We start from the raw sequence: 16,986 nt of genomic DNA, 5'->3' as shown, positions 1-16,986 counted from the left end.
TGCTGACGTGAATGTTATTCAATAAAAGGTAGGGGGCCTTCATTTCAGCTAGAATCACTAAGCCTCGCAAACTTCTTTACTGTTCGATACAGCTTGCGACTTTTAGACTAAAACTGAATGATAGTCATGTTGTAAAATTTTGAAATTATATATTGAATTGTCTTACGGGATAAAAACGAAAACACCAACACTGGTTTTGCATACCGGTTGTTAAATGACTAATACGACACGTAGCAATTTCAGTCTTTAAATGGGAAATGAAGTATACATGGTACTCTACAGAACTATGTATTTTTTTACCGAAGGCTGAGCATCGAGAGAAACATCAGGGCAGGACGAAACGATGTAGAATACATATGCACATCATGTATTTTCCACATGTTTTGTTAGACACAAACAAAGACATTTCATTTACGTATAATGCAAATAATATTTGATCATAGACGGAAGTATCTTAATGCGCATTATGTAGGGATGCTACCTACATTTAATTGTATGAAGTAATTTCTATTACGATAAATCCCTTGTCCCAAATACTGAAACAAAGAAACCAAATTGAATATGCTCGAAAACTAGTATTGTAAATTATACAATATTATGAATAAGGTTGATACTTACTGCTCAACGTGTCTCCAGCTGCATGTTGATCCCGTGTCGGAGGCTGCTTTCCACTTCTTTTACCTAACCACTTCTTTAACTACAGAGAAATATCAAACATAATCATATTTCAATTTAAACAAGTTGTCAACGGGTACAAACTGGTGTAACTACTTTCTGTAAAATCATTCTATTCAATTTAGCACTTGTCTTCGTTGGTTTCGTGTTCAAGTTAGATATATATATATATATTTATATATATATATATATATATATATATAAACATAAGATCTAATAAGATTTATAGTTGTTAGTATTTGAAATCCGCAAATTGAAGTTCCGGAGAAATAGCAAAGATGTCCATGACACGAAAGGCAATATCTGCGCACTAGCGTAATTTCCTATTTTATGGCTAAAAGCCTATACTTGGACAAATGTCTAACTTGCGACACCTTTACTTTTAACCATTTGTAAGTCTGCATTGAAAATAACTAGTTATTTAACGGTTTTAATTAGTAATATAATTGATTGACAAACTTATGTTGTTTAATATTTATAGTAAATCACAATTTAAAACGAAAATAAATATTCCCATTTCCATGTGTTCTCTGTATTTTTCAGATCATCAAATGACCATGATAAAATAAATTTAGTCGTCCCTCAATAAATCATTTTAGAAGATGTTAGATATCTGCGGATGTCAATTTTTTTTTCTGGTACTTATAACAAGTGTAAATGTTGAGTTCTGCTCAACCAGGGGCTAGAGGGCGTTGACGGTAGCTTGCATTTCCACTATCGTCCATGAACAGGCTCAATCAAACCCAGCCTGCAACATTTTTGTTTATGTCGTGGGAGACCAGGGGTTTTCCACATTTTTATTTTAGACTTCAAATTAACATAAGTCAACAGAAAACATTGAGTGATGCAAATATTTCATATCTAATAAAGACCACAAGAGAACAAAGACATATTGTCCGCTAATCTAATTTCCGCTTTTATGCTTTGTTCAGAAGCTCTATTCTGTCCTTGGGACAAAGTGCTATATCAAAAGTTTCTGCCATTTTGACAGACTTTGCCTTTTAAAAGGCAGATATATGTAGCTTTACACCTTTTGATGCAAATTTGACGCAACTATATTAACAAGAAAAATCCTGACGATATCGTTTCTGCCTATCAAATCAACAAAGTAGAATGTTAAAGTAAATCAATAACGCTATGTCAAAAGAAAACTGGATGTTAACTTTAGTAAGGAAATGAGCGAATCTTGAATTTTAAATTACCTAACTATCCTTAAATCTGACAGAAATATCCCTGTAATGTTTCGTAAATTTATTCAATATTCCAACACTATCACAATTAGAGAAAGAAATAACAAAGATTAACTGTCATCGGGATGAAATATTAATATTTTGGACGAGCTGACTGGGGCGAAATTACTCCAGAATTTTGCATAAAGGTACCACCATAATTAAACTAGAGGACATGTATAGAAGGCAAATGACTAAATCGGCACGTCTATCATATAAAGACTAGTAAAGGTATGATCAGTGGTTATGATTTGACTTGTTTGAATCGTTAAAATTAGATATTTACCTCTTTTTGTTCGAAGAAAGACATCGTAATTTCTGAGATGCAAAGAACGTAAAAAAACACACACAAAAACACAAAAAAAAAACAAAAAAAAAAAAACAAAGGAAGGTTACTATTTCAAGACTACTGTAATACATCTGCACCGTTCGATTTGTTTTGGTTTGTTTTATAGAATACGCAGTTTCATGTATACATACTATTGTTGATAGGTAATAATACAGCATAAATTGCTCATACTAGAAAACGATCAGTTAACATACTTATACCTTCATTAGCAACATAAAGATAGTCAAATTCAATTCCGAAACAATAAACAGTGCAGTGGCAAATGAACGCTGGTTCCCTCTTTTTACCTTTTTGCAATACTCGTCGTGATAGAATCTACTGTTAATTGTACATGTATTAAGAAATAATACCAGCAACACAAAAAAGCATACGAAAACAATTGTACATATGAATAGAATACTTGTTTATCATTAATTGGCATCGTTCATATATTTTAGGGATGTCAACGAATACCAAAACTGGTATCCGAATATTCGGTCAACCATCCGAACGAATATCCGGATATTCGTTCATGCACATAACCTCTTTTTTTCTGAGGACCTAAACGTGTTTATATAAGGGCTTATGATGTTTTTTCTAGTACCAGTCGTGCTTGCAACATATTAGCGGTCGCCATTTTGAAATGGAAGAAAGGTAACTCTTACAAGATTTTTCTACTTTCGGTTTAGTTTTATAATGCAAACTGAAAAGATACGAATCGTGTTTTTCATTTATATGTAACTATTTATATGAGGCCGGGTCCAGAATATTTTCTTTCAAAAATTGGCTTAATATAATTGCAAACTCATTATGAAAAGACGGATTTGTTTCTTTGATTACACAAACACAGTAATGAAACGACGTAGAAAGTTTGTTTCGTTTATTACACAAAAAGCATAATAGATATGGTGAATAAAACAATTTTCACGCTGTAAACTAGCAACTAAAGTTATAACAACAATGCAAACTTCAAATATCAATAGATTGTCTTTAGCAACGACGTTTTCAAATTGATTGGATATATAATTGGATATACATGTATAATGTCTTTTGAAATTTTCCCAATTACAAAATCACTTAATCAAATTCAGTCGTAACTGAGTCTATAATGTTCACACAAGTTCGAGTGTTTGCACTTACACAGAAGTAATGTCCTTAGACACTTTGTTTTTGTTCAGAAAAATAATGTTATCCACGAGGTCACTGGACAGTCTGTTTCTCAACTTATTTATCAAAAGTCCGGCGGAAGAGAATATTCGTTCCGACGGAACTGATGTTGCGGGCACAGCTAGAACCTTTTTTGCAATGAGAGCAATCTTAGGAAATCTGTGTTCATTATTTTTCCACCACTCTAGAGTATCGACGTCCTTATATATTTTTTCCGACAGATAGCACATAATTTCGTCACTACTATCGTCTTTCTCCGGTGATTCAATACACAGAAAATCAAGTTTGCGCCGTTTTGGTGTTGGTTCACTATCACTTTCACGCGAGATTCGTAACGGCATTTCGTCGATTTTACTTTCCAACATTTCATGAGTTGCCTTGCGTTGTTCACGTGTCAGAAATCCGAGCCGTTTATACTTGGGATCAAGAAGTGATGCCAACATAGGCACCGTTGAAGCAGTGTCCACAGAGTCAGGCTTAAAACGCCTGATGAACTCTCCCCTTATAGTGTCCTTCACCTTCGCGATTAGTCCACTATCATCACTTGAGACAACCGTTTATTAATCCAAACACGATCGGATATATCTCTGAGCAAGACACATACTGATCAGAGCACATGTACGTTGTAACGTCCGTGAGAATACGTAACACATCACAGAGATCACTGATAATGTCCCATTCGTGATCCTTCAACAGAAGCGCACTATCATTCTTGCTTGTGATGCTAGTATCCAGCATAATGTCCGTTAACACGCGTCTTTGCTCAGATACACGTTGTAACATGTAGTAGGTGGAATTCCATCGGGTAACAACGTCCTGTTGAAGCTCGTGCTCGGGAGCACCCAGTGTAACTTGGCGTTTCCTCATTTCGGCCGTTAGTGTTGTTGAATGTTTAAAGTGGCCGACAAGTTTCCTACATTTAGCTACCGTTTTTGAAACACTCTGTAGTTCTAGCGCCGGTTTTATACACAATTGCAAAGTATGTCCAAAACAACCGAGATCGCTCCACTCATCACATATGCGTCCAGCACAATCCATGTTTCTCGCGTTATCATGTACACATGTTTCAACTTTCCCCACGAGGCCGAATTCAGAAATGCAGTCCTGAAGTTTTCGTGCCAAGTTTGCCCCCGTATGTCTCTCTGGCATGGCACGAGTAAGCAGCACATTGCTCCTCATGCGCCACTCATTATCGATATGGTGCTCTGTGACCGTAATGTAGCTTTCTGTTGCATTGGATGTCCACGTGTCAGTTGTTACAGCAACAGAAGATACACTCGCGAGAGATGATTTTAGCAAGTCCTTCTCACTATCATATCGTTTAACAATCCGAGAACGAATAGTATTCCTGGATGGCACATTATACACTGGCACTACAGTATTCATCAGACTTAAAAATCCTTCTCCTTCAACGACACTTAGTGGCATATAATCCATAACAACCATATTCGCTATCGACTGAGTTATTTTCTCACTTTCAGACGATGACACTTTTTTCGGTGTTGAAACAAACGCTGACAGAGATGTTTGCTTTTTTGTATCGTCCGTATTTCCACTGTTAATTGATGGATGTTTTCCATTGAGATGATTCCGGAGGTTAGAAGTTCCTCCAGAATAAGCAAGGGTAGTCTCACACAGGTTGCACTTAGCCGATTTTCGATCATTTGCACGTGTAAAGTACTTCCAAACGTCGGAAGTAGTCGGAGGCATATTGCTAGCAAATTGTATCAGTTGTTACGTCTATAATATTAAGAACTGATTTAGGACATTGAAAAGTTTGTTCAAGCTTTTATTTTCAACAATATCCAATAAATTAATTCGATACAATTTGAGTAAATTATGAGTAAAAAGGGCGTAACCTTCTATTGACCAGTTATATACAGCGAAACATGTTTCTAGTTGTTAGTCTCTTTCATAACTAAAAGGACCTTACAAATGTTCAGTATCAAATTAACTGAATGGTATATAAAGTCATAAGCCAATGACCATACATGGCCGTAGCGAGAGACTAAATTTTACCGAGGCAACTGAGTACGCGCGTTTGTTCATGGTTGCTGGGTAAATCTGAGTGGTAAGGTAAAGCGACGACAGTCAGAGGGGTTAGTTAGGGTTTGTTGCGCTGTTGTTATAATTAAAAGAAAAAAAAAACATTACCCCTTTACTCCGCGATCTACCCCGGGTACTTATACCGATTTGTGGTCCGTTTGTAATATGTCTCTCTTGCGATGGAGGTCATGAGACCTACTTTTTGGGAGGTGTATGAAGAATATTCTTCTTGATGACGCTTATTCGAGTAAAATTAAATGTAAAAATGTTCAAACCATTTTCCCTATAAAGTTCCATCTAATGTTGCTGTCATGCTGAAAAGGACATTGGTTTTCTCTAAAAAGTTCTTCTTTCATACAATGACAAGGTGTATATCATTATAACTCACAACAGAGATAAGTGCAAAATGTGTATCAAATCATCAATACATTATTTGTGACGTTAACTTACAATTAAACCTCATTAGGTTGAAAAGAACATTCAAATAGATATTAATTGATGATTACAGCATAAATGAAGTTCCATCAATTGATCATGAAACCACATAACCCCGCGGCATTACCTATCATCTGCATATAACGCTTCAATTTCATATTCTTCAAATTTTGTGAAAAAAAAAACCGCACCGTTGTCCCATCAATGATATTTTGATAAAATAAAATACAAAATGAAATGATAAAACTAAAATGATAAATATTTAAGTTTCAAGTGACTTTGCTTTTGGCACCAACAAATTCATCGGTTTATTTTGAATCTAAACCATGCTTTGAAATCAGATTAGGTTTGGAAAAATAAAATGAATTTATATTGTAGGAAATTAAACATAAAATCGCCAGAAAACGTAGGACGTAAACTTTTCTTGTGGATGTTTTTGCTCCGGCTATAAGTGCCCAAGTACGAAAAGACGATGAAAAGAGCGCGAATTTCAATTCGGGATCCGACTGTTACACGAATGAATAATGCAATACTTGGGAATGTTTGGTAATAGCTATTTGGTACGTTTTAATACGCCTATTTTATTACATATATAGGCGGTCAAGGCGTAGCGCAACCAATTCTTAAGCTATTCAGCGGGAGGATGTGAAAAAGGGATTCCACTTCCCTTTGTGCAGGTCAGTTGAATCTCCCCAAGGGTGAATATTCTGGGAAAAGAAATAGAACTTGTAGCTTCTTCTGAAAGCGACTGGCCAGTATGAACGGAGTAGATCTATAATGCACATGGCAGGCACGTAACTCAACATACTAACATGCGCACAGACATTTTTCGACAATAAAATATAAAAAAAGAAAATCAATTAATAAAATCTAAAGGCTGAAGAGATGAGGTGTAAGATGAAATAAAAATTCAAAGAGATATTTTGTCACACATTTAATGTTAAACTGCGATACAGGTATACAGTACACATCCTGCCGTAGCGGTCACCACAGGTATTAGTTAAGCAGCTATTCTAGTATCATAACTTTTTATTAGTATAAAATACTCGTACAATGTTGAAGGAATGGTAAGTATAAACGTGCAACAAGAAGTTTCTGTCTCTTAATATCATTAGAAAGCAGCTGTCAACAGCTATTTTTTTCTCATTTTGTTTTACAAATGCAATGACGCTGCAGCTTATGTGCATATAACATAGTAATGTGATCCAAGCAACTGAAACACAAAATACTTAGTTTGCAGTATTCATTTCGCTATTTACATTTTAAAGCAATTTCTCTATTGTATTGTAAAAACGTTTTTGCATTTAGCCGCAATGTTTTGATTATGATACAAATGTATCTGATACGATATACTGTCATTTATACACAGTAAACATATTTTGACCGCCATTATATCTGATAAATCTTTTGAAGATTTACTAAAATTTCTTCATTGACGTATCTGAATTATAAAAGGATCATGAAATGATATCAAATTATTTTTATATGTCATCCACTTTTAGCAATAGTGGTAAAACTTATTCTGACATCAACCAGTATGGTATCATCAACATTTGAGCACGGTGAACATTTACAGTGAAATTAAAGTGCGCGACTACAATAGAAATTATTATATGAATAACAATTGTGTGATATTTACTAAGCTATAGGATTAGGAGTACCAAAATCTGCATAAGGTAAATATAAAACATTTATTTTGACCGTATCCCATAGTTTCAGATATGCATATGAAACCGAATGTTTTATCACTCACTGAACTAGCTTATAAATAACATTAAAAAGTTGAACATTTTAAATAAAAGACTGAAAAATGGAGATCTTATATTTTTAACATGTCCTCGTAAATAGGAGTCCGAATTACGCAATGCTTTGTAACAGTTTTTATTGAGAGGAGGAAATTGAGGTATGTGGTTTTTAAGATCAAACAAAATAGTCAAGTTACAGCCCTGTATTTACTTCTGAAATTTACAAATCTACAAAAATGCAGTTTACTGACATATGCGCAAACACTGGCACTAGCTTCATACCCTCGCCTGATCTTATCATTGCTTCTTTCGATCTTTTATCCCCCATTTTAGGCTTTGATTGCAAATGTTACTAAGCGCAATGAGGCGAACGGGTGTGCCATGCTACGCACCCGGGAGTGACCTCTACAGACTGGTATTTTCGGATGATGCCGAGCCTGGGGAATATTGAAAACACTAATCTTAAATGCGCACTTTGAACAACCGTAGTACGATACTGACATACTTCACATACGTCGTGGATATATGCTATACTGTAGTTTGTTCCATAGTTTTTATAAAATATCTACTCGAATAATACCAAATCGAGATTAGATTCGTGAAGAACGGCGGTATTTCATACAGCTAAGGCAAAACAAAACTTGGTTACCAAAAATATTCGCCTTGAAAAAAATTCACTGAGGCAACTGAGGCAGAAAAAAATCGACCGAGGCAGAAGAGGCAGATAAAATGACCGAGGAAAGTGCTTCGGTTGCCTCAGTAATCGCTACGGCCATGCCATAAACCATTACATTGATGACCACACATCATAACATCAACCTTTTACAAACAGTAGGGCTATACACCTAGAACGATCTCCTGCATGAAAAACTAGGTCATCTGCACTTGGCCAAAATATACCTAAAACAACGGATTTTACGCATTTTTTCTCTATCACTGATAGCTTAACATAAAACACTAGCTTTTTCATCATGAAGAGCTATAAATGTATAAACTTACATTCATTTAAATCAGGAATATATCCAAAATTACTTGCGGGGCGACAGCTTATCCAGTAATATTTGAATGCTAGTTTTCCTTTCGTCTCTTTATACAACATATAATGCTGATAATTTTTACTAGTATCAGCCACTCCAAAAATGTTCGAAAACAATTGAACACATTAATATATATACCATGAATTTACATCGTTCATTTATATATTACATGAACGACTTTTCGTCCAGAAAAGTGTCATGTTTTGCATATTGAACTGAAGATATATTAGAAATAGAAATTAATATATTTGGTTATTTGCTAAATAAAAAATTCAGCAGCGTGTAAATGAAGTCACAAACACACCGAAATGGCTCGCTCGATCAGCCACTACTGCCATAACTTCTCCAGTAGTGGAGTGACTAAAAAGATCTTTCTGATTTATAAAAGAGAAAGTGAGCGTAATTTGTTTATATGGGTAATGTTTGTCAGAGGTAGAAAGTTGTATTTAATGAAACACTATTACGTTGCGAAATTAAACCCAATTTCAAAATTTAAGGCATAGTGATCCGACAGCAGTGTCAAAACATTTGAGCTGCGCCATGGGAAAATCAACACAGTGCATTTGCGACCAGTATGAATTTATAACAACCTGCGCATCCGCGCAGTCCGGTTAGGATCCATGCTGTTCGCTAACAGTTTCCCCAATTGCAAAAGGCATTAAAAGCGAACAACATGGATCCTGACCAGACTGCGCGGATGCGCAAGCTGGTCTGGATCTACGCTGGTCACAAACGCAAACGCATTATGTTGGTTTTCTCATTGCGCGGCACATTCATACATTTGAGCTAAATAATTTGTAAAAGCGATTTTAATTTTATTGGTACTGTTATTTTCAGTTTCATGAACAAATATCAATTACATTTTATCATTTTGTCATAATAAAGATCTTTTTCAGTGCACAAGATATTTGACGGATAAATATTTTCCGTTTATCTTATATATAAACAGCGGTATAAAAACAAAATCCATCGTCATGGGCAGTTTAACTGAAGTTTAGTTGCTTCAGACCACTTTTACTGTGTCATACATGTATACGACGGAAAAGATCTAAAATTACACGGAAAAGCCGGCAAATTAAAAGAAAAACAACTGCTTAATAAACATCTTCGAAAGTTAAACTAATATAAGAAAGATATCTAACTAATAATGTAAATTAAATGTTAAAAAATTAGAAATTTAAAGTTAAAACAAACGTAAGAAAGAGAAATAACGATATTTTTATATTGCTAGTATCACGGAGTCGGGGCAACTACGACGTCATTTGTTTTGTTACTCATGTTTGTAATCATAATTTAGAACGAAGAACTGCAACGGTATTTCTACTATAATAAACGCACTTCCTCATGATAACACTTTTATAGGAAGTGTCTGGAGATACGGTTCCGTACATCTAGATTGTGTCTAGGGATATGGATCCGTACCTCTATACAAGTCTGTTAAGAGTTGTTTAGGGGTAGGACCTCCTTTTCCAAAATATTTATGGCTATTTACATCTTAGATTTTGCTGAAAATGAACTATCAAATAGGATTTACTTAATATTCACCAGAAATTTGAATCTAAACGGTTAATAGCATTCACCCAATTGTCAAGATTTTCCTTCCGAAATGTAAATAACCGAGGAACACCGAACTTTGATTCATCACGAGGAATCGACCAGGCACAAAATAAATTAGACAAAATAGTGTTAAATTACGTTGTGACAAACCATTTCTTGAAAAAAAGGTATTTATGTTTTCCTTACATTGATATCCGTTACCAGATACATCGAAGATGTTTACAAACAGTCCCTTTTGCTTGTGTCTGGCAACTGAATCTATCAGTATGTATGTACATTTTGAGTTTCTTTGGAAGAAAATATAAAAATCAGCCGAACGCTAAAAATCTAAAAAAAAGAAAAAATTACTGAACGCTGGCATCTGTAAACCATTTAAATTCACGTTTTAGGCCAATATTGATTAAATCTTATTTGATATTTCACATTCAACAAAGTTTAATATGTAAATGAACCCAAATATCAGAGAAAATGAGGTCCGTACCACAAGGCAACCGCTAACAGTATTGTCTAAAGGTACGGATCCGTACCCATAGACACTTCCAATTTTATATAGAAACTATGATGGTTTCCTTGAGCTCAATAAGCTTCCACATATTAACCTAGTTATATCTTATCTAAATTCTGGTAATATTTGTTTTCAAAAGGCTTTACTGGTACTGATGGTAAAACCGGACAGATGATAAAGTCGACCGCCTTGGAATTATTTAATTGCAATTATTTATATAATTGAACACACCGTCTAATAGCAACCACTTATAACACCAGCTGGTGTAAACAAAATCAAATTTGGTAAATATTCTGTATAAATAAATGACATACATTTAAATCTGTATAAAAAAATATTTATCCAAAATTACTAGGGAAGAGTAGTAGTTTGCAGAAATAAAAAAGTTACAGGTAAAAAAACTCATTTTCTGTCCGGGTTTATTACCAATACCAGTACGGAATATTATTTTTCTTTTTTTTTGTCAGCGCTAAAAACAAATAATGCCTATCTAAAAGTTTGTTTTGTTTTTACATCTATTTATGGTTTTTAGGACCAGTATAATGAGTATATATATGTCTAACCACTAACACTTAAGATTTCATGAAAGTTCATCATTATCACTTTTCATACAGCTGATAATCATATTATAAATTATTTAAACATTTTCGCTACCTGTATTTGATATTAACATCTTTTGAGTCTTGAACAGCACGCGGTTGTAGAAAGAAATGCACACCGGCACATTAAATAGGTCATATGACTTCTTTCCAGCTTTTAATGCTCAAGGAAGACCCTAGATGCGCCACCGGTCATTATTTCAGGCACGGGCTGGCACTTGGGTAGAACCACTGACCTTCCCCGAGCCAGCTGAACAATTTCCTCACATGAAAGAATTCTATACTCTAAGCGAGGTTTCAAACTAAGCCAGAGGGTATAACTGTTCCGCCACGGACGTCACTTTTCAGTTCTTTCAGATAAGACGGGCCGTTTTGGTTCAGTCCGCTATTTTCGGAATGACGGATTGAAATAATTGGCCAAAAATTCCTTTACTCGTATTTAATTGTTTATTCAAATATTAACAAACCCGGCGAACAAAGTCGAACGCGATCATATATCAAATAACATGTAATGAATAAGTCAATTTAACCGTTAATTTATCTTTTTATTTACCTGCCACGAAACAAGTTTACTGAACTTCAAATGTAAGTTAAAATGAACAAATGTTTTGTGACATTATGGAACGCCATAGTTGTCATCTGATGTTATATACAGCTTCTTGTTGTTTATACATGTATATGTAGCGCTTTCATCAGTATGTGCAGTGTTTTAGCGTCTTTTTAGATGTACATGCGATGCGTTCATCTGACTGGGCAATATGTTTAACTGTAAAATTTAACTTAACTGTATAATCTATTATTTTAACTAAATATACTATGTTATTAATTTTGTATGTATGCGTATTAAACAGTACTCTATGTACTCTTTTCTGCAAAATTGCAAAGGCGGTGATATTTGATATATGATATGCTTTCTGTTTTATACGAGATACTTTCAACCGTATATGGACTGGTTTTCATGCGGCGGGTGTTAGTTGCACATGTATACATGTATATAATTATATGGTTCTTTCTATTGTATATGCGGTACATTTAAATGGTATATTCGCCTTTTTTCAACATCGTAAGTTGTCATTTCATTGTGCCTAATGGTTCAATTTTCATATTCGGTACTTTCAACTATATCTGCATGTGATCATAGTTTCAAGGGTTTGTTCTGTTCATTCTTCTAATATATTGTTAACAACACGATCATAGCTTTTTCGTGGACCACGTTTAGATTGGCAATGATGAACACCACTAGCTTGTTTCTATCAGGTCATGGATTGTCAGTCCCGCTGGATCAGAGCAGTCCTTACTAGTGGTCTGTTCTGTCATGGATCCCTCTGAAAAAGGGTCCCGTAACTTTGTCAACCACAACCTGACGCAGACTAAGTAGCCTTTATTTTGCTAAATGTTTTTCTGACCCCTCTTTTTTTCTCGCCGGTTCTGGAGAGGAGCGGGGGTCGTTCTCCTTCATGCAACTAAATGCCACTCTTGTGATATTACCTACCGAACCATTTTACCGTACATGCCCTCCTTTACTCTCGCCAGTTCTCGAGAGGAGCGAGGGTCTTTATCTTCATATCACCTACCAAGGAACTTTACCTCACCTGTCCCCTCTTTTACTCTCGCGGGCTTACGAGATGTGTTGTTCCCGTTTTTACTTTCAGGGGTTTCCGAGAGAAACTTGGGACGTTCTCAGTTTTACCTTACCTGTCCCCTCGTTTACTCTATGGTCACAGCCGACAGGGCGACTCCGCCAGTACAAAAGATTTGAGCGAAATTCTATTATATATAACAGCAGACTCGATTACATTGAGTTTGTTCATAAGAGTTTATTACAACTCTTACGCCCCTAGCACCTACCTAACAAGGTGACAATACGGAGACAATCTCGCAATTATACGGCAAAATGCCCTTATTGTCACTTCTCCGCTTTCTTCCGCAGAATGACCTTGGAAAACTTGCTCAAGTCACTCGCCGATAACATAATTAAGGTACATGATACCCATACTGTGCATAGCATTTACCTACGTGGGTGTTTTTTTATCTCGTATATGCCTTTGAAAACATGTTATACCTACAACTTTGAAGGTTTAAACAATACACAACTGATAAGCGCTTCCAGTCAGCTATATTGTCCATGTTGTAGAATACGTATAGCCTGAAATCTAGATATACTGGTAACTTACTACAAACCTTTCTCTTTCTACGCAGGTATCTAGTATTGTAATTAAGTATAACTAAATGAAATCTTCTGCAAAACTTCATAAATTAATGACTTTCCATATCTATTGGGTAAAAGTACTAGATCTCCATCAATTATTTTTTCTAGCACATTCAGCATCGCGGAGCGAAAACACGATAATTACAAGGGTGTAAGAATAAGTAACTGGTATGTCGGGGATGGGGAGCGAAAACGATAATTAGCGCTGCTTAAACGTAGTGTTCTCGAACCGTGCCCCGACATTCCAGTTACCAAATTTCACCCCGCGATCTTGCTAATTATCATGTTTCTCCTCGCCTCGCTAAATATTAAATTTTAAAAATATTACATGACCTCGTACATAAATCGCCATTACTAGCTGGTGTTATATGGCCGGTCTATATTCAACAAATGTTTGCTGGGTGAATAAATGGAAAATATGAAAACAAATAGCTTACCGGTCGGACCTCGGACAATAGTACTGACTACAGATCGGCCGCGTGTTTTGAGCCGTGGCTAATTTATGCAGGACAGTTGACTTCCCAAATAAGGGTAAGAACGTATATGTAATACATACTAATACGGTATAAGTTATGGAAATGAATGTAAACGAATGAATAGTCCAAAGGATATAGCGTTGGCTTATCAATCTTGCTTTTCGGGGTTCGAGCCTTGATGATTTCACATTTTCTGTTTTACATTTTTTAATCGTTTGTTTCAATAGTCATTGCTCGAGAAAACTGTGCAGTTCATTGAATCGATAAGTTAATGATCTTCCAGCACCGGTGATCATCGGGCTTAACCCTAATTCGGATACATCGTCCGACTGAGAGACTGACACGGCTGAAGGGTCGTCAACAAACCCAGCATGTGAAGTTGAAATTTAATGACATGAATTAAATTGCAATAAAAGTAGCAAAATATACCAAAAATATAGAAACAATAAAAATAAGTCAAACATTATTATTGAAATATGTAAAGTGTTTTTTTTTTTAAAAAGAGTCTTCAGAAATGTTTGACTAAAATAAAATTGAAAAAAAAAGTATAGTAGGGAAAAATATGGTCGTAACCTGGGATTGAACTCGCACCTTACGGTTTATAATCATTACGTTCTACTAATCTCGCATCTCACGGTATATAATCATTACGTTCTACCAATTGCGCCAGCGATATAAGTGAGTTCTTGGTAAAAAAACACACGTATTAACGTAGTCTAGAGAGATTTATCAGCCGCATATCGATATAACCCAATTAAAAACGTGTATCATTCCGTCACGGCTCAAAACACGCGGTCGAACTATACTATGCCGGATATCAATAAATGCAGTGAATTAAAATATTTGCAATGAAAGGTAGCCTATTTGCACGCTTTTGTTAATCTCATATCTGTTTCAAAAAATAAAAGTAGTTCATTCTTTGTCTATAAGCCGGAGCAATGAAATATGCTGCATGTGGTATATTTAATTACTGCTGTCAAACCTAGTCTGCTTTTATTTCCTGTTGATGCTTTTGAAATAATATTCTAATCCATTGACTGGTGTTATATATCGCCACAGAGTTGTTAGTATTTGTCCGAGTACGAAACCAGGGGTCGTGTGCTTATGCCCCGCTACACCGACGAAAAAAATTCTAATACATGTATTAGGATAAGAGTGGGGTGTATGTGTTCCAAGGTCAGCTTTTAACGAGAATTTTCAAGCATTCTCTCCATAAGTTATTGACTGTGTTAAAGCAATACCCTTCAAATTGGATTGTCTCCCTTACATTAGCTAAAGTCATGTCATTCATGACCCAAGTCAATAATTCTTTGTCATGGAGATTTTATTGATTTTAATATTTCGCTTTGAGCAATACCGCATATTACTCAATAGAAAGCAACAAAACATGTAGCCAGTTTATATATATATACATATATATATATATATATATATCATGCTGTTTTATAGATTCATATAGAAATATTATTCTTGAAAAGATATAAAACATTTCTTTAAAAAAAAACAACATTATGTTAGCTTATGATATTGCGAAATTCGTGTTGTCATGTAACAGAAAATGAAACCATTTAAATAAATTTCTTTTCTTTTCTCTTGAAACTTTGAATCCCGCCAGCAATTGACGGCTAACATTGAAATCCGAGAAATATAAACGAATTTTCCCAAAAAAAAACATATTTGATAATTTTCCTCGAGAAAAACGAGACTTGTATAAATTAACGTATTCCCATCATTGTCCATGTAACAGTACTTTTGTTTAACTTTACATGCCTAGAAGTTTGCTCTTTAAAATATGATAAAATAAAGTAATAAACTAAGCAATACTGTATTTGACAGGCAATGACAAAAAATCCGAGCAATTTAACAACTTAAAAAACATACATGTTAGTAAAACACGCACACACATGTTTTAACTGGCCCCGATCCAATGTTTTCCACACTGGCACCAGAACAGAAAGAAAATGCAAATGTGCATGTTATACACTACCCCTAGGTATACTATAAGAACCATGGCCATGAACGGGAAAGTGCACTAACCCATTTCAATCGTACATTTCTCACATAAAACGCGCAGTTCGGTGAATACGTATCAAGCATATTGAACAAGCGGTAATTTACCTTCCATTGTGCACCAATCACATTGTCTCAATATTTCATATTGCAAAGATACTCCACATATTTTAAGCTTACGTCAAAGTTACAGAAAAAACTTGCGTGAACTTCCTTAAAGAACATCCGGTCTAGAGGTAACAGCAATGTGCACATGTTAGGCGAAATGTAAACGTACTAGAATGTGTCTGTAGGACACAGGGTATGCCCCCACTGCTATATTTGTCAAATAAGGGGAAATAATGTTAAAATGTTTGCAGTCTTAATGGGGTATAGCCTCAACAAACATTTTATGAAAAGGATTCATTGTTCTAGGCCATATACTTTTTGAGCTATGAGCATCACAAACAAAACCTCCACTATTTTGGCTATTTCAAGGGCCATAACTTTGTAATAAAAGCCAAGATTCTCAGGAAGAATGCCAAGTGTGCAAGGACACATCATGATAAAGACCAAAGCAAGGTTTCATAAATTTATATCAAATACTTTCTGAGCTAGGCACATTATTAAGTGAAAATGTGCAATATTTTTACTATTTCAGGGGCCATAACTTTGAAAATAAGGGGTGGAGCCAGCCAAAAAATAATAGGTGTGCAAGTTTATATAATGATAAAGACTTATGCAAGTTTTCAATCATTTATATTAAATACTTTTTGAAGTAGGTGCAACACAAGCTGAAAATGTGCATTTTTGATTATTTCAGGGGCCATAACTCTGAAAAAAGGGGGCAAACCAAAATGAAAAATAGAAGGTGCGCAAGTTCATATCATGATCAAGACTCATGAAAGGTTTCATGAATCTATATCAAACACTTTTTGAGCTAGGCGTGTCACAAGCTGAAAATGTGCATTGTTGACTATTTCAGGGGC

At 35.2% G+C, this 16,986-nt stretch overlaps 2 protein-coding genes across 2 annotated transcripts in view; one reads left to right on the top strand and one right to left on the bottom strand.

Moving 5' to 3' along the window:
- Positions 1–3,939: 3,939 nt before the first annotated feature.
- Positions 3,940–5,109, bottom strand: LOC128550972 (E3 SUMO-protein ligase ZBED1-like). Its single transcript, XM_053531177.1, has one exon. The coding sequence runs from the start codon at positions 5,107–5,109 to the stop codon at positions 3,940–3,942; it is 1,170 nt and encodes a 389-aa protein (XP_053387152.1).
- Positions 5,110–7,389: 2,280 nt separating this feature from the next.
- The window catches only part of LOC128550922 (uncharacterized), a 95,974-nt gene continuing 86,377 nt past the window's right edge, over positions 7,390–16,986 (top strand). The window contains exon 1 of the mRNA XM_053530988.1: positions 7,390–7,556. The gene's annotated coding sequence lies outside the window, so the exon portion shown is untranslated. The remainder of the gene's footprint in view (positions 7,557–16,986) is intronic.

The sequence above is a fragment of the Mercenaria mercenaria genome, chromosome 19 (genome assembly GCF_021730395.1).
Source record: "Mercenaria mercenaria strain notata chromosome 19, MADL_Memer_1, whole genome shotgun sequence".
Lineage (NCBI taxonomy): Eukaryota > Metazoa > Mollusca > Bivalvia > Venerida > Veneridae > Mercenaria > Mercenaria mercenaria.
Note: the sequence above shows the minus strand (reverse complement) of the source record. Positions and strands in the feature narration are given on the sequence as shown.